The sequence below is a fragment of the Gobio gobio genome (genome assembly GCF_949357685.1).
Source record: "Gobio gobio genome assembly, chromosome: 15".
Taxonomy (NCBI): Eukaryota; Metazoa; Chordata; class Actinopteri; order Cypriniformes; family Gobionidae; genus Gobio; species Gobio gobio.
The window spans coordinates 49945522-49970072 of NC_137108.1; the positions used below are offsets into that span (position 1 = coordinate 49945522).

At 40.2% G+C, this 24551-nt stretch overlaps 1 protein-coding gene across 1 annotated transcript in view; it reads left to right on the forward strand.

The window, feature by feature from the left end:
• satb1b (SATB homeobox 1b) overlaps window positions 1-24551 on the forward strand; it is an 81012-nt gene that overhangs the window by 50687 nt on the left and 5774 nt on the right. The window contains 1 exon segment of the mRNA XM_079836445.1: window positions 22874-23080. Within this exon segment, the coding sequence (XP_079692571.1) occupies window positions 22874-23080 (207 nt within the window).

Below are 24551 nucleotides of genomic sequence, written 5' to 3' on the forward strand. Positions count from 1 at the left end.
TTAACTCGCAAACTTCCCTAAGAATCCACACAGCCATTTTGAAGTGCGTTCAACTTCAAGTGGGCGAGGGAAGCTTATTTGGACAGACCCTCGACCCCTCGATTTTGACGGAGGGAGCGAGTCTTCTCAACATGTACACTCCAGGCAGATCCATAGACCACAATGCAACATGATTGTGACGTTTTACCCCCACCCCAATGATATTGGAGTTATTTCCACATTTAATACTTGTAGCTACCTTAAGCTGACTGTTATAGTTTATTAGTGCAATTGTTTATATTTTCTCAGACAGCCCATGCATACATGCAGGCCTATAGAATGGTGCATAAAACAAATTCCTAAGAAAAAAACTGTAAATAATAAATCGGCTCCATTGCGGATTCCAAGTGATCGAGGGCTTACATTTAAACGCATTTTAAGGGTTTCGCCAGTAGTGCGCACTTGTAAGTGACGTACGGAGGGAAGTTAGCAAGTGATTTAGGACTTAAATGTCGCCCAAATACACACAGAGGTCATCACAACAACGCCAAAATACAAGTTTGGTTTGACGGAAATCTATTGTACAGTACAATGCACTTCTCAAAGTAACAACAATAATACAGTTAATTAATAAAACATTTGATCATAACTATGACTTTTGCCTCAATATACTCTTAATTACTGCTTATTAATAGTTAGTAAGGTAGTGGTTAAGTTTAGGTATTATGGGATGTAGAATATGATCATGCATTAATATGTGCTTTATAAGTGCTAATAAACAGCCAATATCATACTAATATGCATGATAATAAGCAACTAGTTTAACTAGTCTAATCTAAAGGGTTCCCAAACATTTGAAGGAATATTTATATTTTAATTAAACAGTGAACCACGGTTGTTTGCCAAAAAATGAATCATTTGATTACATTTTAAAAGATTAAATTGTTATGCATTCATATGATCACCACTGTTTTTGATAATACATTTGTATTGCATCATAAATCACAGAATCCAGAAATTTTAATTATAGACAGAATTTGGGGGGGAATGAATGTGAGCTCAAGTCTATTAAATATGAATATGAACGAAGAAAGTATTTTTGGTAACACTTTAGTATGGGGAACACATTCACTATTAACTGTGCCTCAAACTCCTAATTAATAGTTAGTTAGGTAGTTAAGTTTAGGTATTGGGTAGATTAAGGGATGTAGAATATGAGCATTAATATGTGCTTTTATAAGTACTAATATACTAGTAATATGCATGATAAGCAACTAGTTAATAGTGAGAATTAGACCCTAAAATAAAGTGCATTTTGGTGCGGACCAACACCGCTGAAAAGATGGATCTCGCGCCGCTTCCAAACTGACTCTGGTGCGAATCAAATATGGACGCAACACGGACCAAAGACATATAAACGAACCAAAAACACCATCCAAAACACCATCATATGTAGCAACACACAACCAACAAGCGCATTTAACCCATTGTTTTGGATGTTTGATATGTTCCGAGAATAAACGGCGAGGTTGTTAAAGGAACACTCCACTTTTTTTGAAGATAGGCTCATTTTACAAGTCCCCTAGAGTTAAATAGTTGAGTTTTACCGTTTTTGAACCCATTCAGCCGATCTTTGTATCTGGCGGTAGCACTTTTAGCATAGCTTAGCATACATCATTGATTCTGATCAGTCCATTAGCATCTCATTCAAAAAATGACCAAAGACACTTTCAATATTTTTCCTATTTAAAATGTGACTCTTCTACAGTTACATCGTGTGCTAAGATCAACTGAAAATGAAAAGTTGCGACTTTCTACACCTATATGGCTAGGAACTACTTTCTCATTCCTGCGTAATAGTCGCGGATCTTCGCGGCCGTACCATGGCTGCAGCGGCGCAATGATTGGTTGGTATTCTGTGAAACATGGTGGTAGTTACACCTTCGACTTACTATCACAGCCCTTTACAACACACAGAACCATGGCTAATAACACAGCTAAATCCACAACACAATTTGTCGGCTGCAAGCCTGAAACTTTCTCTGCAACTACACAAACTTAGTGCCGGTCACATTGAAAGTTCCCCAGCTGGGCTACTTTCAGGCGCTGTAATATCATTGCGCCGCTGCAGCCGTGGTACGGCCGCGAAGATCCGCCACTATTACGCAGGAATGAGAAAGTAGTTCCTAGCCATATAGGTGTAGAAAATCGCAACTTTTCATTTTCAGTTGGTCTTAGCACACGATGTAACTGTAGAAGAGTCACGTTTTAAAGGGGCTATATGCGTTTTTCTGAAATTTAAACTCGCGACTGACACCTGTGACCAAAAAATAGAACTGCTCTTATTTTCTGCTCGCTCTCGCAGCGGTGGTGACGTCACATCCGCAGACAGCGCGGGAAAAACCGACCCGACAGAAAATAGGAAAAATAGGATACAGGCTTATCGGTGCACCCACTGTGAGCGGACAAGGTGTCAGTATGCTCATCAGGAGATGTTTGAGTCATAAATGGTCAAATAAAAAGGCTATTGTTACGTTTATTTTGGGGGAAAAGTTGCATATAGCCCCTTTAAATAGGAAAAATATTGAAAGTGTCTTTGGTCATTTTTTGAATGAGATGCTAATGGACTGATCAGAATCAATGATGTATGCTAAGCTATGCTAAAAGTGCTACCGCCAGATACAAAGATCGGCTGAATGGATTCAAAAACGGTAAAACTGGCTGTGATAGTAAGTCGAAGGTGTAACTACCACCATGTTTCACAGAATACCAACCAATCATTGCGCCGCTGCAGCCATGGTACGGCCGCGAAGATCCGCGACTATTACGCAGGAATGAGAAAGTAGTTCCTAGCCATATAGGTGTAGAAAATCGCAACTTTTCATTTTCAGTTGGTCTTAGCACACGATGTAACTGTAGAAGAGTCAAGTTTTAAATAGGAAAAATATTGAAAGTGTCTTTGGTCATTTTTTGAATGAGATGCTAATGGACTGATCAGAATCAATGATGTATGCTAAGCTATGCTAAAAGTGCCAGATACAAAGATCGGCTGAATGGATTCAAAAACGGTAAAACTCAACTATTTAACTCTAGGGGACTTGTAAAATGAGCCTATTTTCAAAAAAAGTGGAGTGTTCCTTTAACACATCCCTGTGCCTTTTCGGTTCGGTGTTAAAATGCCAATGTGATCGCTAAACGGACCAAAGCTAACCAAAGTGTGAGCACACCCTAATATAGTGCACAAATGGAACAAAGTGTGTGTGTGTGTCTGGCTGAAGGACCTCGGGGTCCTGGATGGCGTGTCCTGGGAGGCGTTTTGCCGTATGGTTATCTTCCGTGGCGTGTCGGATTAATTGGCGCGGCCATCAGTGCAGGAATCCTGGGCCGTGGCGGAGGTAGACTGCAGCAGCACTAGCCGCAGCACACGCTAGAGATCTGGCACAGGACGCGGGTTTGGCTTCCGCAGCCACGGGGCTCCAGACTCGGCCCAGCTCTGCCCTCCACAAGAGCCGTGGCGGAGGGGGAGGCGCAGCCCTCGTCCCCTGGGCTTCAGAAGCCGTAAACACTAGTTTGAGGGGGTTAAAGAGAACCGTTGCGTGTGTGTGTGTGTGTGTGTGTGTGTACCTGCTTACTCATGTGGCTGTGCACGGCTGTTGTGTGTGTGTGTGTGTGTGTGTGTGTGTGTGTGTGTGTGCTGTTTGCTGGGGGATGGGCACTGGATCGGAGCCATGCCGTCCCCCTCTCTGGGCACACATCCATACAGGACGTGAGTGCCAGGCTTTATCTATTTGGTGGCACTTTCATATTCCGAGTAGCATTTCAATTAATTTCTCCTCCTGCACCACAGAAAAACCAGCGTTTTGCAGCTTGTAAACTGGAAAAGAAAAGCATAAACTGATCGTTCGCACGCTCGCATTGACGTTCAGAAATCCTGACGCTTTGGAGGTGAACGCGAGATTAGTGGTGAATTCTCCAGCATTGTTGTGTATTTTTATCTAATCGAATGCATTTCTGAAGGTTTCTACAGTGTTGTTGAAAAGTTTGGGGTTGGTATGATTTTTATGTCTCGTGATTCAAAAATACAGTAAAATTCTGAAACATTATTACAATTTGAAAGAACTTTTTTCTATGTGAATATATACAGTAAAATGTAATTTATTTTTGTGATCAAAGCTGGATTTATCATCATTACTCCAGTCTTCAGTGTCACATGATCCTTCACAAATCACTCTCATATGAGGATTTACTGCTCAAGAAACATTTATGATTATTATCAATGTTGAAAACATTCAGGATTCAACGTTTCAGGATTTTATATATTTGTTACATTATAAATTCAGTCTTTACTGTTACTTTTGATCAATTTAATGCATCCTCGCTGAATAAAATCTGCAATTTCTTGCAACAAAAAATCCCCCAAGATGGAGAAAGTTCATTTACAGTCAATGAATGCAGATATTTAGTATATAATTTGTAATAACAGGCATTGATGAATCACTCCGAGTAAGACCAGGAACGAGTGTTTTGTAAATGAGGGCACTTTTGGTTTCATTCTGACTTGAATACGTAGGTTTAGAGGTTTGTTAAAATCCCGAACTCTCACTATGAGAGATGGCAATAGTGAAGTATGACTTAGCAAACACGGCTAATACAGACATGACAGCGCTGGACTGGCATTCAGAGAGCTCTGCTGGGGCTGAGAGAATAGAGAGGAGAAGGGCATTCTGGGAGTTGTGCTGACAGCCTCTGATGGTGAACACAATCGCGGCCCCTGTTGTCAGATGACAAGCCCTTTAGAACCCAGAGCCATTCCCTTAGAGTGACCTGTCTCTCTCTCTCTCTGTCTGCCTCGGTGTCTCTCTCTCTCCTGGAAGAGGCTGTGGTAATTAGCAGGGCTCTAATGAGACAGAATGTCAGTGATCTGCCGCAGTACAGGGGGGCAGGCGATAGGCCGGTGTGTGTATGAAGGGGGGGTAGAGGAGGCTGTGCCATCTGTCACTGAGCGCCTGGCTCGCTGCTCTCTAGGGGGGCAACAGTGGGTCGGGGAGAAGAGAGAGAGAGAGAGAGAGATATTAAAATGTGCAGGATAGAGTGTATACCAATGCAAAATGGCAATTGTAATTTCAGCTGGTGGTTGACCGATATATCGTCCATTTGCAGATTGATAGCCGTGCCTCATTGATTGACGAACAGATTTGGATTCATGCTGTTTTCACTGCCTTGCCAACATCATAACCCCAACATTTAATAAACATTCTAATGATGACATTTTTTTTAAATATCATTTTTTTAATATTGAGGGTTTATATTATAAAATTGCTAAAATATTTAATTAATAAATATAAACATTATAAAATGTCTTAAATATACATTTTTTATTTATTTGATATTATCTTTCATTTCCTGGTTTCAATTTATATGTCTTGTCAATGGATACTATTTATAAATTCTATAAAAAGTGATAAAATAAGCATTTATGCAATTTTAGCTGGATATTTTATTTTATTAAATTGTATTTTTTAAGTGTGTGTGTGTGTGTGTGTGTGTGTTAATGTGTATATATATATATATATATGCGCGCACACACACGTGCATACACATGCATGTATGCATACAATACATACGTATACATATATACATACAATATAATATAATACAATACAATACACACACACATGCATACACGCATACATACACGCATGCATACATACACACACAAATACATACATACGTACACACACACACACACACACACACACACACGAACACATACATACATACAACATACAATACAATACAATACAATACAATACAATACAATACAATACACACACACACACACACACACACACACACACACACACACACACACACACACACACACACACACACACACACACACACACACACACACACACACACATGCATACATACATCATAAACAGACACACATGCATACATGCATACATACATACATGCATACATACATACATGCATATAATACAATACACACACACATGCATACACGCATACACGCACGCACACATACATACGTACACACACACACACACACACACACACACACACACACACGCATACATACATACATTACACACACATGCATACATGTGTATATATATAAAAATCTATAAATTAATAAACTACTTTCATTCAACTATTTAGACTAGTAAAAGACCAATATATCAACCAGACATATTAATCACCCAATTTTTGGAATTATTATTAATATATATATATATATAGTCGTCATAGTTGGTTGAGCTTCTGTAGTGGTGAACGGGAGACAATCGCATAAATCCATGATAGTGTTTCTATGACTCCAAAAGAGAGGGGGAAAAACAGAGGGAGAGAAAGAGGGCAGATCTAAACGCATCAACTGCATTTACTTTCAAGCCGGATGCAAATGAAATCCCACTCCTATAGGGAAGAGCAGTGCTCCCTCTTCCCATTCGGCTCCTATGATTTTACACAGAATGTATATTTTTCATTATTGTGCTTCGTTTGGAAGAGTTGTTTGTTTACGGTTATGAATTCTCCGTGTCCCAGGGGCGTGTGCGAGGCAGATGGGAGCGCCGGGCCTCGGAGAGCGGAAATAGGGCCATGACTGTTTATTAATTGATTTATTTATTTATCTGGCTGCCTGGTTATTAGGTTGCCTGGGAAACAGCTGCAGTTCCCCTGTATTATTAAAGACACAATATTCGTGAACCAGAGACCCAGATGTCGGGGAAATTAATTTTGCGTCTGATTTATCGCACGAAAGGCAGCGCTCCCTTCCAAACGAACCTCTTTCCTTGTCGTTTAACGGATTGGCTTCTGGTTCCTGTTGCGGTGACCAGCATCTTGTCTTTCTCTTGCTTGTTCTCCATCTGTTCTCTCTCTCTCTCTCTCTCTCTCTGCGTGTAAGGTAGTGTTAGAGGTGGCCCGGTTTCTCGCGTTCTCCTCTGTCAGACCACACAGGGCTTGTTCTGAGGCCCATTCTCGCTAATCTGATCAGGCAGGCAAATACGCCGGGAAAAGCGGCTTTAATGATCCCCCTAATTACCTCAAGTCAATACCAACTGTATTATTAGACTCCGGGAAAATATTCCATTAGGGTCCCCCCCGTGGGACTCCCCGCACGTAGCGATGTCACGCGCCGCGCGCCCCCATGCTTGTAATTAATTTTATTTACACACGCAGGAATGCACAAGGTCGCACCTGCAGCCCGGAGCCGCCTCGCCCGGCCCCCGACTCGCCCGCTTAATCAGATCTGTCATAATTACCATTCTGCATGCTTCTGACACACGCTGAGAAATATTTCAATTTAACTGCAGCCAATGGCTGAGGCGGAAAGCGGCTCGCCCACGGCGTACAGAGGCGGGCCAGACCCGCTCTCCTGTTTCCCTCCTTCTCTCTCTCTTCTTGTGCTCGGCAAGGCTTTGGACATTAGTGATGAACTGAGCTGTAGAAGTTGCCACATATATGTGTGTTTGTTGCTGATGGGGAGTTTGATTATTATTGGAGTCCCCTCATTATTTGATATTTATCCCTGCTGCACTCCATCACTCACTGCTTTGTTTGACGTTACAATAAGCACAAAAGTTATAAAAGTTTAGCTTTTTTTGGTTGCTTGGTCTGTCTCAGCGGTCGCTCATCAATGCCAATCAGATCAAAGGAGGCGGGGCTTACTGTCTCTACGGTCGCTTGTCAATGCCAATCAGATCAAAGGAGGCGGGGCTTACTGTCTCTACGGTCGCTTGTCAATGCCAATCAGATCAAAGGAGGCGGGGCTTACTGTCTCTACGGTCGCTTGTCAATGCCAATCAGATCAAAGGAGGCGGGGCTTACTGTCTCTACGGTCGCTCATCAATGCCAATCAGATCAAAGGAGGTGGGGCTTACGGTCTCAGTGGTCTAACGCCGCTCGTCAATGCCAATCAGATCAAAGGAGGTGGGGCTTACGGTCTCAGTGGTCTAACGCCGCTCGTCAATGCCAATCAGATCAAAGGAGGCGGGGCTTACTGTCTCAGCGGTCTAACGTCGCTCGTCAAAGCCAATCAGATCAAAGGAGGCGGGGCTTACTGTCTCAGTGGTCTAACGCCGCTCGTCAATGCCAATCAGATCAAAGGAGGCGGGGCTTACGGTCTCAGTGGTCTAACGCCGCTCGTCAATGCCAATCAGATCAAAGGAGGCGGGGCTTACTGTCTCAGCGGTCAAACGTCGCTCGTCCATGCCAATCAGATCAAAGGAGGCGGGGCTTACAGTCTCAGCGGTCTAACGTCGCTCGTCAATGCCAATCAGATCAAAGGAGGCGGGGCTTACGGTCTCAGCGGTCTAACGTCGCTCGTCAATGCCAATCAGATCAAAGGAGGCGGGGCTTACGGTCTCAGCGGTCTAACGTCGCTCGTCAATGCCAATCAGATCAAAGGAGGCGGGGCTTACGGTCTCGGCGGTCTAACATCGCTCGTCAATGCCAATCAGATCAAAGGAGGCGGGGCTTACGGTCTCAGCGGTCTAACGTCGCTCGTCAATGCCAATCAGATCAAAGGAGGCGGGGCTTACGGTCTCAGCGGTCTAACGTCGCTCGTCAATGCCAATCAGATCAAAGGAGGCGGGGCTTACAGTCTCAGCGGTACGTCGCTCGTCAATGCCAATCAGATCAAAGGAGGCGGGGCTTACGGTCTCAGCGGTCTAACGTCGCTTGTCAATGCCAATCAGATCAAAGGAGGCGGGGCTTACTGTCTCAGCGGTCTAACGTCGCTCTTCAATGCAATCAGATCAAAGGAGGCGGGGCTTACTGTCTCAGTGGTCTAAAGCCGCTCGTCAATGCCAATCAGATCAAAGGAGGCGGGGCTTATGGTATCAGCGGTCCAACGTCGCTCGTCAATGGCAATCAGATCAAAGGAGGCGGGGCTTACTGTCTCAGCGGTCTAACGTCGCTCGTCAAAGCCAATCAGATCAAAGGAGGCGGGGCTTACTGTCTCAGTGGTCTAACGCCGCTCGTCAATGCCAATCAGATCAAAGGAGGTGGGGCTTACGGTCTCAGTGGTCTAACGCCGCTCGTCAATGCCAATCAGATCAAAGGAGGCGGGGCTTACTGTCTCAGCGGTCTAACGTCGCTCGTCAAAGCCAATCAGATCAAAGGAGGCGGGGCTTACTGTCTCAGTGGTCTAACGCCGCTCGTCAATGCCAATCAGATCAAAGGAGGCGGGGCTTACGGTCTCAGTGGTCTAACGCCGCTCGTCAATGCCAATCAGATCAAAGGAGGCGGGGCTTACTGTCTCAGCGGTCAAACGTCGCTCGTCCATGCCAATCAGATCAAAGGAGGCGGGGCTTACAGTCTCAGCGGTCTAACGTCGCTCGTCAATGCCAATCAGATCAAAGGAGGCGGGGCTTACGGTCTCAGCGGTCTAACGTCGCTCTTCAATGCAATCAGATCAAAGGAGGCGGGGCTTACTGTCTCAGTGGTCTAAAGCCGCTCGTCAATGCCAATCAGATCAAAGGAGGCGGGGCTTATGGTATCAGCGGTCCAACGTCGCTCGTCAATGGCAATCAGATCAAAGGAGGCGGGGCTTACTGTCTCAGCGGTCTAACGTCGCTCGTCAAAGCCAATCAGATCAAAGGAGGCGGGGCTTACTGTCTCAGTGGTCTAACGCCGCTCGTCAATGCCAATCAGATCAAAGGAGGTGGGGCTTACGGTCTCAGTGGTCTAACGCCGCTCGTCAATGCCAATCAGATCAAAGGAGGCGGGGCTTACTGTCTCAGCGGTCTAACGTCGCTCGTCAAAGCCAATCAGATCAAAGGAGGCGGGGCTTACTGTCTCAGTGGTCTAACGCCGCTCGTCAATGCCAATCAGATCAAAGGAGGCGGGGCTTACGGTCTCAGTGGTCTAACGCCGCTCGTCAATGCCAATCAGATCAAAGGAGGCGGGGCTTACTGTCTCAGCGGTCAAACGTCGCTCGTCCATGCCAATCAGATCAAAGGAGGCGGGGCTTACAGTCTCAGCGGTCTAACGTCGCTCGTCAATGCCAATCAGATCAAAGGAGGCGGGGCTTACGGTCTCAGCGGTCTAACGTCGCTCGTCAATGCCAATCAGATCAAAGGAGGCGGGGCTTACGGTCTCAGCGGTCTAACGTCGCTCGTCAATGCCAATCAGATCAAAGGAGGCGGGGCTTACGGTCTCGGCGGTCTAACATCGCTCGTCAATGCCAATCAGATCAAAGGAGGCGGGGCTTACGGTCTCAGCGGTCTAACGTCGCTCGTCAATGCCAATCAGATCAAAGGAGGCGGGGCTTACGGTCTCAGCGGTCTAACGTCGCTCGTCAATGCCAATCAGATCAAAGGAGGCGGGGCTTACGGTCTCAGCGGCCGCTCGTCAATGCCAATCAGATCAAAGGAGGTGGGGCTTAATGTTCACAGAAGACTAGTGCGAATTCCAACGCAATATTTTAGTTTAATTAATGAAAAGTGCATGAATAATAGTGAAAGTTGCATAACAGCTCTTAAAGTGACAGCAGCCTAATAAACCTGGTGCAGTCACTTTGTGTCATTAATGTGAATCAAACGACAAAAGACAAAGAGACAAAAAATTACTTTTGTAGGTTTAATAAGGATTAATCTACATTTAATTTATTACTGTAAAGTTGAACAGCTATAATTACTCTTCATCCCCAGTAATTGAGAAGGTTATTTTAATAGAGACATTGTTCTCAGTATTTTCATCAATGATACTGGCCTTCATTCATACTTAGTAAAAAGATTCAATGTGAAATTACATATTACAATATAAAATATATATTAATGTTAGGAGAAATTACAGAAGAATGTATTGTTTTAATTGATTGGCAGTACACACACACACACTGAATATAGATTAGTGGCATTGTATTAAAATCAGATGATCCTGCGCTATATTTGACCATCATAAAACAATTAAAGTTCCTCAATTGCTTCAAAAGCCTCTGTCATAAAAGTTAGGTCTTGATCTATTTTTGCCGTTTTAAAGCAAACATTGTGCATTAATTAAGAGTGCTGTTGGAGCTGACATGTACAATTTGGAGGCTTTATGCAGTTTTAATCTATAATTCAATAAGATCAGGCATGATTTATCTGCTTAATTACTCTCTGATATTAGCAATTAAACTCCAGCTTTGAATTAAATCTCAATCACACGCTTATAATTGATGGACTAGCGTTTTCTCATAGGTTGCTTGTGTGTCGAGGGCTGCTTGCAGGCTCGCTGCTCTTTGTTTGAATTGATGCAATCAACCTACTTACACTTTATGTTGGGTCTGTTTTTTTGTTTGTGTTCTTTCAGGATTTTTTGAAAATGTTAACCTAGTTATCTGCCACTAGATAAGCCAGGTTAGTGACGCTGTATCAAGGTGCAAAGTTGTTTTTGGGTAGTTGTTGGTAAATTAAGCTTTGACGCTCAGATAGGAGCTTGTTTTTTGTTTAATGTTTGTATAATTGTAACCAAAGTCAAATGCATTATAATATTTGCTGATTCCTTGTTACATCTGAAATTGGTTGTCATGTGTTTTAATGCATTATTGAATGAGTAGATCAGTGTTATAATGCAGGGCTCCAGACTAACATTGGAGAGCAGTGGCGCTGGAGGAAGGTTCATTTAATAATAACATTACTATTGTTTTGAATAAGTGCAGTTACTAATAATATAACATAACATGTTTTTTTTATTGGAAATGTAACAGTGAAGCACAGTAACATGCAAAAATATTCTGCTCTTATTATTAAATGTACTGTTGTTCTTCTATAGTCTCACACTGAACTGACCGACAGCTTCAGTGATTTTACAAAAATAGGTGCTTTCTTTCTGCAAACCAGTCACAATTTAAAGAAAAGTTTTTTTTTGTGACTTCCTACTTTTTTTCTATATATTAAGGAGTGAAAATTGCTCCTCTGCCGCCAGCTACTGGTTATAGTGGTCTTTTTAAAAATAAAAGTGCTTGTTTGCCACAAAGTGTTATGTTTCCTACAGCTTTAGATTTTTAGTTTTACAAACCATCACATTCAAATATAAATAACATTAAAATTGGATAATATTTAGAGTTCTGAAGTGTTGGAAAAAGTGCGACGCCCTTGAAAAGTGCTTGAATTTCACTCTCAAGAGGTTGTATGAACATTCTGCCATAGTTACTACAGTAAATCATGTGGTGTTACTGTTCCATTCCGCTTTCGTTTTCCGCTTCTCATATATAACAGAATTGGCAGCTCTTATCAGTCAGGCACCAGCGCGACCTCTAACAAAATGTAGTTGCACCAGCAGGAAAAAAGGTCGCAACATGCCACCATTTGGTCTCAGTGTGGACCCTGTTATTGCTGAGGTTACAATGCATTATAAGGTGCATTACAAGGCATAACTAATGCAAGTGCTTTAAGATGATTTTCTGAAAGTGCGTACCATTTACAATGAATGAGGATGTCACCAAAGCAATGACTAGAATTATCAGGAAATCTAGAAAATGTGGCTTAAGCAATACTTTCTGAGGCCAGTGTACTGTAACTCTCAGAGAACTGTATGAATGGCGTGATGCATGTTGCTTAGCAGGTTTCTCGAAGGCCCGCATGCATAACAAGCCTTTTGTCTCTGGCTAGAGATGTCTAGATAGATGGATTGACAAACAGACGGGCATTATTGATCCCCGAGGGGAATTTTTTTCCTATAAAAAAACAGCACTATACATTTTACATGTTGCAATCAAACAGGATGAAACATGTCGCCTTACATGTATGGTGAGAGATGTGAATCAGCGGATAACTCTTGTTCTAGTTTGTTTGTAATTCCAGGTCAATACGGTCATGGCAAAGCCACGGTTTGAGAAGAGTCTTAGGAGTCGACTCTGGATAGCCTCAGAGTCGGGGTCGGTGTCTGAAATCGCTCACTTGTTTACTGATTCTCTAATCCCTATATAGTGCATGGCAGTCAAGTGCACTATATAAGCAAGAAGTGAATGAAATTAATCGAGGAATTCAGACACTGAGGTAATGCATCAAAAATAAACACATCAATAAGTGTACATTATTGTAAGTATTTAGTAGAGATCCGCAACCGCATCACAAAACTCATCATCCGTCTGCCATCCATCCACACCAACGGTTATTTGACCAATTTTCAAAGCCGCACCCGCCCGCCATCCTCTGATTGTTTTAAGGTCTATGTGCGACGCGAGGCTAAAGCTCTTGTCTGTTCTAGAAGCACACTGATCCAATGCAGCAAAGACATTTAAAGGCTAAAGTCCCTGCTAGTATAGCCTATTGGCTATGAATATTGTATCCCAGAATATCAGCAGTGAACTCCGTCTCTGATCGGCGCACAGGGACAAAAATAAATAAATAGCCTAAATAAAATGCACATCGACAAACCTGATCTTTTATCATTGTAATAAACGCAATTTGGCACATTTCAACATGCTGCTCTTTAGCCCACTACTAATTAATGCCTATTGCACTTTATTTTTTGGCAAAAAGGAAGAAAGCTCGAATAAGTCATTCACATGTCATGTCAGGGTGATGACTAGGACGAGCCTGAAGAAATTAAACGGTTAATTTTGACTAGAGAGAGTGTCTTTTTCAGGCCTTTACCATCAGGCCTAACAATCATACGAGAACCAAACGATGGAGCCTCGATATTAAAGAAACGCTGACTCTATTCGTTCACTGAAATTCGCTGAAAGTCCTCTGTGCACCCTGTATATGTTCACATTTAAAAAAAAATTAAGACAAAACTTGCCTGCTTGCCTTGCACATCTAATGGGCAAAGCTTTCCGACTATTTTTCTTGCCTCCTTTTAAATGCCTGTTCCCCGAGTGACTACAATGACTGGCTGTTTTAAAATATAACGAATATCGAAACAAAATAACCCAGACAGTCTAATCTACGAGATGTTTAGGCCATACTGACAGCTATGAGCTTGCAGGTTTGCTTAGTGGCCTACCCATAGATATAGATAATAAAGGCTAGATGTCTCGTCCGCGCTGCTGGCCAATGGAGGTCGATGTCCGCACCTGGCGGCCATCTTGTCACAGTCAGCTCGCTCACTCATAACATTGTGTTTTAATGGTGCGTGTACTTTTTAAATAACCATAACTTGCTCAATTTTCTACCGATTTTCAAACTGTTTGGTTTGTTATAAACGTCAGAGATGTAGTTATGACACTGCATACTTATGAATAATTATTCATAATTTGTTCAAGCATCCGGAATTATAGCAACGTCAATAACGATTGTAAGAAACCAAACACTTTGTAAATCCGTCCAGATTTCAGTGAGATAAGATTTGTGTTCAGATCACTCGCCTTACATCAGGAGCGACAGAGACCTGCCTGTGACAAGATGGCCGCCGGTGATGACGTTAAAGACTCCGCCGTAAGACATCTAGCCTTTATTATGTATATCTATGGGCCTACCAGGCACTGCAAATGTATATATTTTTTTCATTTGATTGGTTCAACTGCCACCCGCCCGAATTTAATTAAAATATTATTTTTCGTCACGTCATCCGCCCGATCCGCAGTTTATCCCCAGAGTCCGCGGCTGTAACTGCGCATCTCTAGTATTTAGTATCTTTAACTCATCGTTTAAGACAAATCATGTGCGTTTAGCGTCATCCCTCGACAACAGTGTGACGTTTTCCTCTATATAGTTAGCTATTGGCAACAGCTAGCTAGCAACATTGATAGCCACTCATCAAGTCATCGCTAAATTGGACGGCCACGCTAAAAGTGTGCGCTTTTAATAATGGGATTTTAAGGCTTTGTGTCGGGGGAAAATAAATGACGTTTAATTTTGTCTTATTTCTGACCCGGTTTTTATGTAAAGTAAATGGAGTCGGGTGTAAAAATATATTACGTGTGTAACAACTGCAATTCTGTCTTATTTCGATGTAAAGTACTCCTACAGTGGCATTCGGGAATCGGAGTCGACTCCAAAAAACCTGGAATTGAACACCTCAAGGCTGAATCCGAACCCTCATTCACCATTCCCTACTTTAGTCCACTAATATAGTTAGTGAATGAAAACAATGAGTGAAGTCGGACAGCCGTTGAGTGTACATCGGCTGTACACTCGTGTCATTGCAGTGCATTGTGGGATTGAACGAGTGCACTCAATAACGTCCACTATGGTTTCGGACACCACTACAAATGGCTGTCCCCTCAAATAATGCCCTATGAGGGAATAGGGAGCGATTTCGGATTCATCCCCTAGTCTTTGCTGTTTATAATGGCTCACGTGTTGGAAGGACACTCTCTCTATCGCCCCCTTGAGTTTGGAGGTTTGTTGAGAAGGGGCTCGCTGCAGCCTGCGGTGGATGTCCAACCCGGCCCACATCCAAGTGTGACGTCAGAGGCCAGGCCAATGCCGCCCTGCAGCCGATTTTTAAGATTTTATTGGTCATATCAATCACAGTAGAGACTGTGACACTGATCCCTAAACCTACCCGTCACTGTAACGAATTAAGTACTGATTGCCTACACCAAACACTGATCTCTAAACCTACCCGTAACTGTAACCAATGAAATTAGCTGCAGGGCGGGAGTTCTGACGTCACACTTGGATGTGGGCGGAGTTGGATATCCACCACAGGCTGCAGCGAGCCCTACTTGGGTTTGTTAGCATGTGCGATGCATGAAATGTGTGTGTAGCCTGAGGACGAGTGTTAGCTTGACCACATCTGCGGGGAACGGATGCGTCTCTGAGTTCATCTGGGGCTCTGGCCTCATTTTCTCTTCCTCCACGCCAAGACCATTTGAATAAATACTGGGAGCAGGTCTATTTGCATAGCAAGATATCCAAAAAGGCAGGCCTATTTTTGGCCTGTTGTTTTTTTTTTTTGCTTATTGTTGCAGAAGATTCACATATGCTGTGCGAGCGCATTAATATATTTCAGCCAACAGATGGACTTGATGCGCATGCGGCGGGTCCAATTCCTTCACTCGTACATCCGCAAACCCCACACACACGTTCGAGCGCAGACGAAAACAGGTTTGAACATACTGTATTATCTTCTGAATTGATCTGCATGACACTGTCTGCCAAAGCTGAGCCGGTGCCAGATTCAGGAGGGGCGGTAGAGCAGGAAACAATAATGCTTTGTCTGTTGAACACTGCAGCCCTCTGCCTGACATCAAGATGTTTGTTTCTCGCTTTTGTTTTTACTTCAGCGCGCTCGAGACTGAAGCCATAACAATGGATTAGCATCTGTATTTAAAAACAATGGGAAAGAGCGCAAAAGAAAGAGCGGCTCTTTAACATCTGCCCCCAGACTGCGGCTCCTGACAGCCGTGCGTGTGAGCGACAGTCCAGGAGTTTGTGTGTTTGTTTAGTGGAGGATCCTGATACGCCCTCGGGTCTATAGGGGCTGTATCTCCTGCAAAACTTGCTGACTTGTTTGAGAAAGGCAGTCAGCGATGTGATGACTGATAAGCGAATGGCCGTGTTGTAGAGGGCAGAGCGCTGATCTGGAGACAGCGGTGACAAAGACATCAGCATTTACATAATATCATAACTATACAGTACGCAAGATTAGGCTTAGTGCGTCTCAACTATAATATGCCATAGTGTCTGGAAGGGTTAGTGTTTTTGAGCTATACTGTATGTCAACAATGCATGTTTTTATTTTATATATATATATATATATGCAAAAAATGCAAGAACTTAAAAGAGAAAGAAAAAATTATATTTTTTACACCTAAAAGTATATCTATTTTATATAATTAATATCTTTGTTTTTTATTTATAAAAAAAAATCTATAAAATTACATTTAATTAAATAAAATATATTTATTTATTTAGAAGATGATAGATGAGATGATATATTGATATATATTTAGTAAACATTTTTTTAGATGTACTGTATGTCAACAATGTTCGTTTAATATTATATATATAATAAATAAATAAATAAAACGGACACAATAATTATAATATTTAAAGAACTGAAAAGAGAGACAAAATTATATACATTTTAACATATAATATATATGTATTTTCTATAATTAATAATATATATCTTTGGTTTTTATTCATCAAATTTATAAATATATTATAATTTAATTTAAATACATTTTATAGGTTTTCTTTTGCTTATAATGATGATATATTGATATTAATATAATAATATATCATATTTTTAGGTATACTGTCACCAATGAATGCCTTATTTATATTTTAAAAAATATATTTTTTGTAAAAAAAACTAAAACATTGTGTGTGTGTGTGTATATGTATGTATGTGTATATATATATATATATATATATATATATATACATATATATATACATATATATATATATATATATACATATATATATACACACAATTATTTAAATAAAATTTTCATTTATTAATTTTATAAATAAAAACCTAAGATATATATTATTAATTATGTCAAATAAAGATATATTTTTATATGTTAAAATATATATTTTTTTCTTTTTATATTATTTAAATATTATACATATGTCAACAATGCCAATTTTATTTATATAATTAATTATATATATGTATACACACACACACACACACACACACACACACACACTGACATATCAAGATGTCATATTTTTGGTATCCTATAAAATGTTATTTAGTTAAATAGCCTGTCTTTGATTTTCTCAACTTAATTTAGCGTCCTACTTTTTCTTGAGGGTATCTCGCCTGTACTTATGCTTGTGAGTAGTTTAAACCAGCGGCCAGAACGAGTCTCTAGATTCTCTAAAGGTTTCGTGTCACACGTTTAGCGTGTAGAAGTTGATGAACTGGGAGGATGGTGGAGCTGCTGGTGTCTCTGAGGAGTCTGAGGCCTGGCTGAACTGGGCGAGCGCGGGGACGATAAGGAGCAAATGAGATAATAAAAAGGTGTTGATGGTGCCATGTGACTGTGATGAGGAAAAGCACAACTGTCTGGGGCTCCTGAACTCAATCCCAAGGTTATTAATGTGCTCGCTGGCATCTCAGGCCGGGGCGAGGGACATAAACGCCACGCTGTTCTCTCACAGTTGTGTCCTGTGCGTCTCTCATTGGCAGCTTGTGACCGCTCGGCCCTCACACACATACACACGCTGTCCTGCTTAGTTGGGTGAATCTCACGCATGAATTCAGTCTTTGTGTGCAAGAGAAATATTTTTATCAGAATGCACCACTGCTATTTATACCTCGAACAAAATGAGGCTCTGCTGCACCGCTTGACCCGTCCAACAACCATCAGCTGGAAATGAGCGTCAAGAATATTTCATATTTCACACCCAAGAAAAACAACAGCATTTGGCTTAACACATTTTCAATAAAAAAAAAAATAATACAAAAAAAAATATATAAATATATTTATATTTAATCTTCGGTGTGACATGGACGATGTTTTGTTCTGAGATTCACTAGAATCACTGTTAGTGCAATATATCTATTATTTTTAATATGCGATCAAATGGAAATCAGATGGAGATGCTGAAGTCTTCTCATGTTTTTCCTGAAACCCCAAAATAAAATACAATTTGGCTTCATAATGAAATAAAAATCTTCTCGCTTGATTTACTTTAAGCCCAATTTAATAAAAAAAAAATCGATTTATCAATAAAATTTGACTAAATAAAATTAATTGAATTGATAAAACTACATAAAAGTATTACAGTACTACCTTTTATATATATATAAAATATTGTTTTAATATTATATTATTTTTATTACTTAACTTAGCAATAAAAATAATATTAAAAATAATATATAGTGTAACTTAATTTAGTAATAAAATAAAATCTTAAGATGAATTTCCTTTAAGCCAAATGTAATGAATTGTTTTGTATTGATCTTTTATTATGGGGTTTCATGACAAACATGAGGAGACTTCAGCATCTGGATTTGATTTGATTTCATTGTCTAGTAAAAATAAACGATGGATTTCACTAGTGAATGTTTTTTTCTTCATATGGCTACTGGGTGAAGAAATGCCCAGTCACATTTCACACCAATAATAAAATAAAAATCTTAAGCTTAATATTTGTATTTTATTGTTTTGTTTTTTTAATCCTTTTATTTTTTATCTTTTTATTTGATATTTTTTATCTTATGTATATTTTTTATTGTTTTATATTTTGTTTTTATTTTTTGTATCATATTTATTTTATTTTGGTTTTGATTTTTGATCCTTTATTTTATCTTATTTTATATTATTGTTTTGTTTTATATTTTTAGTTTTTTAACCCTTTATTTTTAATCCTTTATTTTTTTTCTTATGTTATTTTTTTAATCTTTTTATTTTATTTTGTTTTTTAACCCTTCCTTTTTTATCTTTTATGTTAATTTTAATCATATTTATATTTTATATTATTGTTTTGTATTTTTAGTTTTTTAATCCTTTATTTTTTTATCTTTTGTGGGGGTTTTTTAAATCTTATTTATATTTTATTTTGTTTTGTTTTATATTTTTTTGGTTTTTTTAACCCTTTATTTTTTAATCCTTCATTTTTTTTTAAATCTTTTTTTATTTTGTTTTTGTTTTTAACCCTTCATTTTGTTTAAAATCTTTTTTTTTTTTAATCATATTTATATTTCATATTATTGTTTTGTTTTTTTAACCCTTTATTTTATTTTTACGTTATTATTTTTATCCTTTTTTATCAACTTTTTCAAATCTTATTTTATATAAATTTTTTCCCAATCTTATATGTAACGTTGTATGTATTTCTCGTCTGGAGCTTCAGAAGTGATTGCAACAGTTTCTCAATCTGAGCTCAGACAGTAACAGTCCAGAGCTGTGAAGACAATGTGTCAACTATTCACTCAGCAGACGCTTTTATTTCTCAATGTTTCGGGGAGAAACTTTATAAAACAACTATCCATCCAACTATTACCATCACGGCTAGCCAAGCTATAGTCAGTGTTCATTCTCCATGACTTCATATCTCCATATCCTTCAATAATATCCATTATCCTTTGACAGAATTGGCCAAACAAATCCCGCGAGTGCGCTCTGTGTATGGGAAGACACTGGAAGAAATGCAATTGGACCAAAACAAACGCTTTCTCAGGTGTTCAAGGCCCAGAGAGTGTGGCTGTCCAACGCAAACGTGTCTGTTGTGTTTTTGCTCTATAATGCTGCAGCATTAATGCTAATACCTCTGTTGACTCTCTACGCTTTCGCTGTTTTTTCTGGTGGCTCGGTGGGATTTGTTTGCCGTTTTATCCGCAGATGTTTGATTGAGGATTATTTTACGATAGTGTGCTTAATGGCTGCGATAAGGTGTGTGTGTTTGAACTGTGTTGGGCTACAGACATCACAGCAGGAACGGAGCTCAAATCCCTGTGCGTGCAAATAAAACAAAATGCCACAATAAACGTGGCAGAGGAACAAGGTGAGCTGTGATGAGCCGCTCTCTCTCTGGGGCTTTACATGGCTTTTGGGAGGAGCGGGAACATGGGACAACAGAAATGCTGAGTTATCTTTGCCATGCAGCGCTCTGGTGTGGCTCTGGCTTCTGCTGTGTGTGTGTGTGTGTGTGTGTGTGTGTGATGGGTAATCCTGTGGAAATGAAAGGTGCTGCCACACACTGGCCTGGAGATTACGCCATCACGTTTGTAAGTCTGCCAGGACTGCTGGAACACACACTTGAGCTTTAAAACTAGCCTTTTAACCCTCAGAGCCCGACGGCATCGCCCACGACGTCACACGGCACCTCCGATAAATATCTATATTATTTCATGAAACTTTTATCGATTTTCTTACCGTTTTTTCCAGCAGAAAGCTAACGAGCTAGCCATCACGGGGGTGTCTTTGGTGTCTTTGTAGCCTTTACAGAAGGTTTTCTATCCAGCCTGGAACATGTGCATCTTTTTGGAGTTGTTCAGCAATAAATCAAAACGCTTACATCCAAGATTTATCCACTTGATGTCCATAATTTATACATTTTCCGTTATTTTTGCCGCTAGCGCGATGCTAGCTGCCATTTTGGATGAGGGTTTGACCAATGACAGGCTGATCCGTCATCCACGTTGGTGTGCGTCATTACGCATGAACCACAGCTCTGTTATTGTGGATAGAGAGAGACGCACGGCTAGTGTTGAGGAGATAGAGAGAGAGACGCGCTGCAGTTTTTAGTAGTTTTGTGGAGAAAGTTTGAGGAGAAAGTTTGAGGAGAAGTTCCTGATAGGAACTGTTTTGAGGCTTGGCACCAGTAAATATCCAAAATCCAAAGAGGCCAAAAACGCCTGGACTTTTTTTGGAAAAATGTAAATAGTTTTGGTTCTGTATAAGTTATCATGTTTATTCCTGAGTTCCAGGACTCCAAAGACTTGAACAAACTGTTTTCCAGAGGAAATATGCTTAGCTTTTATTTATTTGTGTGTGTTTTCAATAAATATTTGAGTGATTCAATTTCCGTTTTATGTTTTCATTTGTCTTTATGGTCCCATAACTTATTTTACATTCAGGTGACATCAATGCAACACAAATATACTGACAGTGCAACTTGTCTTGAAAAAAAAGAGGTATGTCAATTGTCTGTGCACAACAGGGTTGATGTTTTACAAGCTTTTTTAGTAAATAACACCAGGCGGAAAATTAATTGTAAAAATACCCTTAGGTCTTAAAGGGTTAACACACTTTATATTGACCATTTAAGGAGGACCTACTGTGCCTTTTCCACGTCCATCCGTCTTTAGTGTGTAATGTTGCTCTTCTCTACATCAGTGTCACAATATTCCTCATTATAATAATTCATACGTGGAATAAAGGGGCGTGGCCTGGTTGAGTTAGTTAGTCGTGTGTTGAAACTGCCGGTTATGGTCGGGACATTTCCCAAACTGACCAATCACAACACACTGCTCCAGCCGACCAATCAGAGCATGGTGTGCTCTTCAGAAGGCGGGGCTTCTTAGAGACAAGAAGTAAACAGAGCAATACTGACAGACTGGGAAAAGAGGAGCCGCAACAATGGAGAATATGAGGAAACTAAAGTGAACATTTTAACATGGACTTGCCAACATTAGTCTTGTATTTCATGCCATTTTACATTATATGCATCTACACTGTATGTGTATATCTCTCAAAATTAAATGCAAAATGCTACAAAAAACAAAAAAAAACAAGGTTTTATTCAGCAATGATGCATTAAATAGATCAAAAGTGACATTAAAGACATTTATAATGTTACAAAAGATTCTATTTCAAATAAATGCTGGTCTTTTGCACTTTTGATTCATCAAAAAAATCCTGAAAAACATCAGTTTATACAATTGATAATAATCATAAATGTTTCTTGAGCATCAAATCCTCATATTAGAGTGATTTGGGAAGAGAGGAGCCGCAACAAAAGGAGAATGAGGGAAACTTAATGTTGGCAAGTCCATGTTAAAAGGTTCCCTTGTATTTCATGCCATTTTACACGATATGCATCAACAGTATGTGTATATCTCAAAAAATTTAATACAAAATGCTAACAAAACTGATTTTACTTAGACTTGTATTCCGCAATGCTGCATTAAATTGATCAAAAGTGACATTAAAGACATTTATAATGTTACAAAAGATTATATTTCAAATAAATGCTGTTCTTTTGAACTTTTGATTCATCAAAAAATCCTGAAAAAAATCAGTTTCCACAAAAATATGACTATTTTCAGCACTGATAATAGTCATAAATGTTTATTAAGCAGCAAATCCTCATATTAGAGTGATTTGTGAAGGGTCATGTGACGCTTGAAGTAATGATGATAAATCCAGCTTTGATCACAGGAATAAATTACACTTTACTATATATTCACATGGAGAACAGCTGATTTAATCAGTAATAATATTTGTGAATTTTACAGTATTTTGGGTTAAATAAAAGCAGCTTTGTGTCTTAAGTGAAGTGGTGTTTTCTGTTGACTCCTGCAGGGTTGGCTGTGTGAGCTGCTGCGCTGGAAAGAGGACCCGTCCCCGGAGAACCGCACACTCTGGGAGAACCTGTCCATGATCCGCCGGTTCCTCAGTTTGTCCCAAATGGAGCGTGACGCTATATATGAGCAGGAGAGCAACGGAGGACAGCAGCACCATGTGGACAGACCGCCTCACCTGCTGCATATGCCCACGGACCCGCTACAGGTCAGCATCACAATACACACCACAGACGGACGGATTGAGTTTAAAGGGTTAGTTCACCCAAAAATGAAAATTCTGTCCTTAATTACTCACCCTCATGTTGTTCGACACCCGTCAGACCTCCGTTCATCTTCAGAACACAAATGAAGATATTTTAGTTGAAATCTGATGGCTCTGAAAGGCCTCCATTGGCTCAATGGCACTTTATACTCTCAAGACCCTTAAAAGACACTAAAGACGTCGTTACAAAGTCCATCTCACTACAGTGGCTCTACAATAACTTTATGAATCGGCGACAATAGTTTTTGTGCGCAAAAAAACCCTAAATAACTACTTACATAGTGATGACGATTTCAAAACAAGGCCTCATGAAGCTTTGAAGCGTTATGAATCAATGAGTCGAATGATGATTCGGATCGCGTGTCAAACCGCCAAACTGCTGAAATTTGGCGATTCAAACCGCTGAATCGACTCAGTGATTCATAACGCTTCGAAGCTTCATGAGGCCGTGTTTTGAAATCGTCATCACTATGTAAGTCGTTATTTAGGGTTTTTTTGCGCACAAAAACTATTATCGCCGATTCATAAAGTTATTGTAGAACCACTGTAGTGAGATGGACTTTGTAACGACGTCTTTAGTGTCTTTTAAGGGTCTTGAGAGTGTAAAGTGCCATTGTGCCAATGGAGGCCTTTCAGAGCCATCAGATTTACACTAAAATATCTTCATTTCTGTTCCGAAGATGAACGGAGGTCTGACGGGTGTCGAACGGCATGAGGGGAAGTCATTAATGACAGAATTTTCAGAATAACCCTTTAAAGGCTTAGTTCACCCCAAAAAAATGCGGCTCCACACCCGTAAGATCTCCGTTCATCTTCAGATATTTGTGTTGAAATCTGAAGGCTCAGTGAGGCCTGCATAGAGAGCAAAGCAATTTCCTCTCTCAAGATCCATTAATGTACTCAAAGCATATTTAAATCAGTCCATGTGAGTACAGTGGTTCAATATTAATATTTTTGGTGCGCCAAAACCCCCCCGAAATAACGACTTATATAGTGATAACCGATTTCAAAACACTGCTTCATGAAGATTCGAACCGTGTTGAATCAGTGGCTCAGAAAATATCACTGTACTCACATGAATTGATTTAAATATGTTTTTAGTACATTAATAGATCTTGAGAGAGGAAATGTCATTGCTCCGAGTCTTATGGGTGTGGAACGGCATGAGGGTGAGGAATAAATGACATTATTTTCATTTTTGGGTGAACTAACCCTTTAGCACGATTGGAAACGAGGCTGTGAGGGACTTGTAGTCCTAGATCCAGGGTTTGACATTAAAGGTCTTTGCACACTTTTCAAATGCTTTTGTACGTATTCGTCATCCTAAAATGTCATGCACTGAAACCTTGCACACTGAGTCTGATGCGTATTCATTAATTTGCAAAACAATTCAAGCAGTGAGGAGGATTTTGTT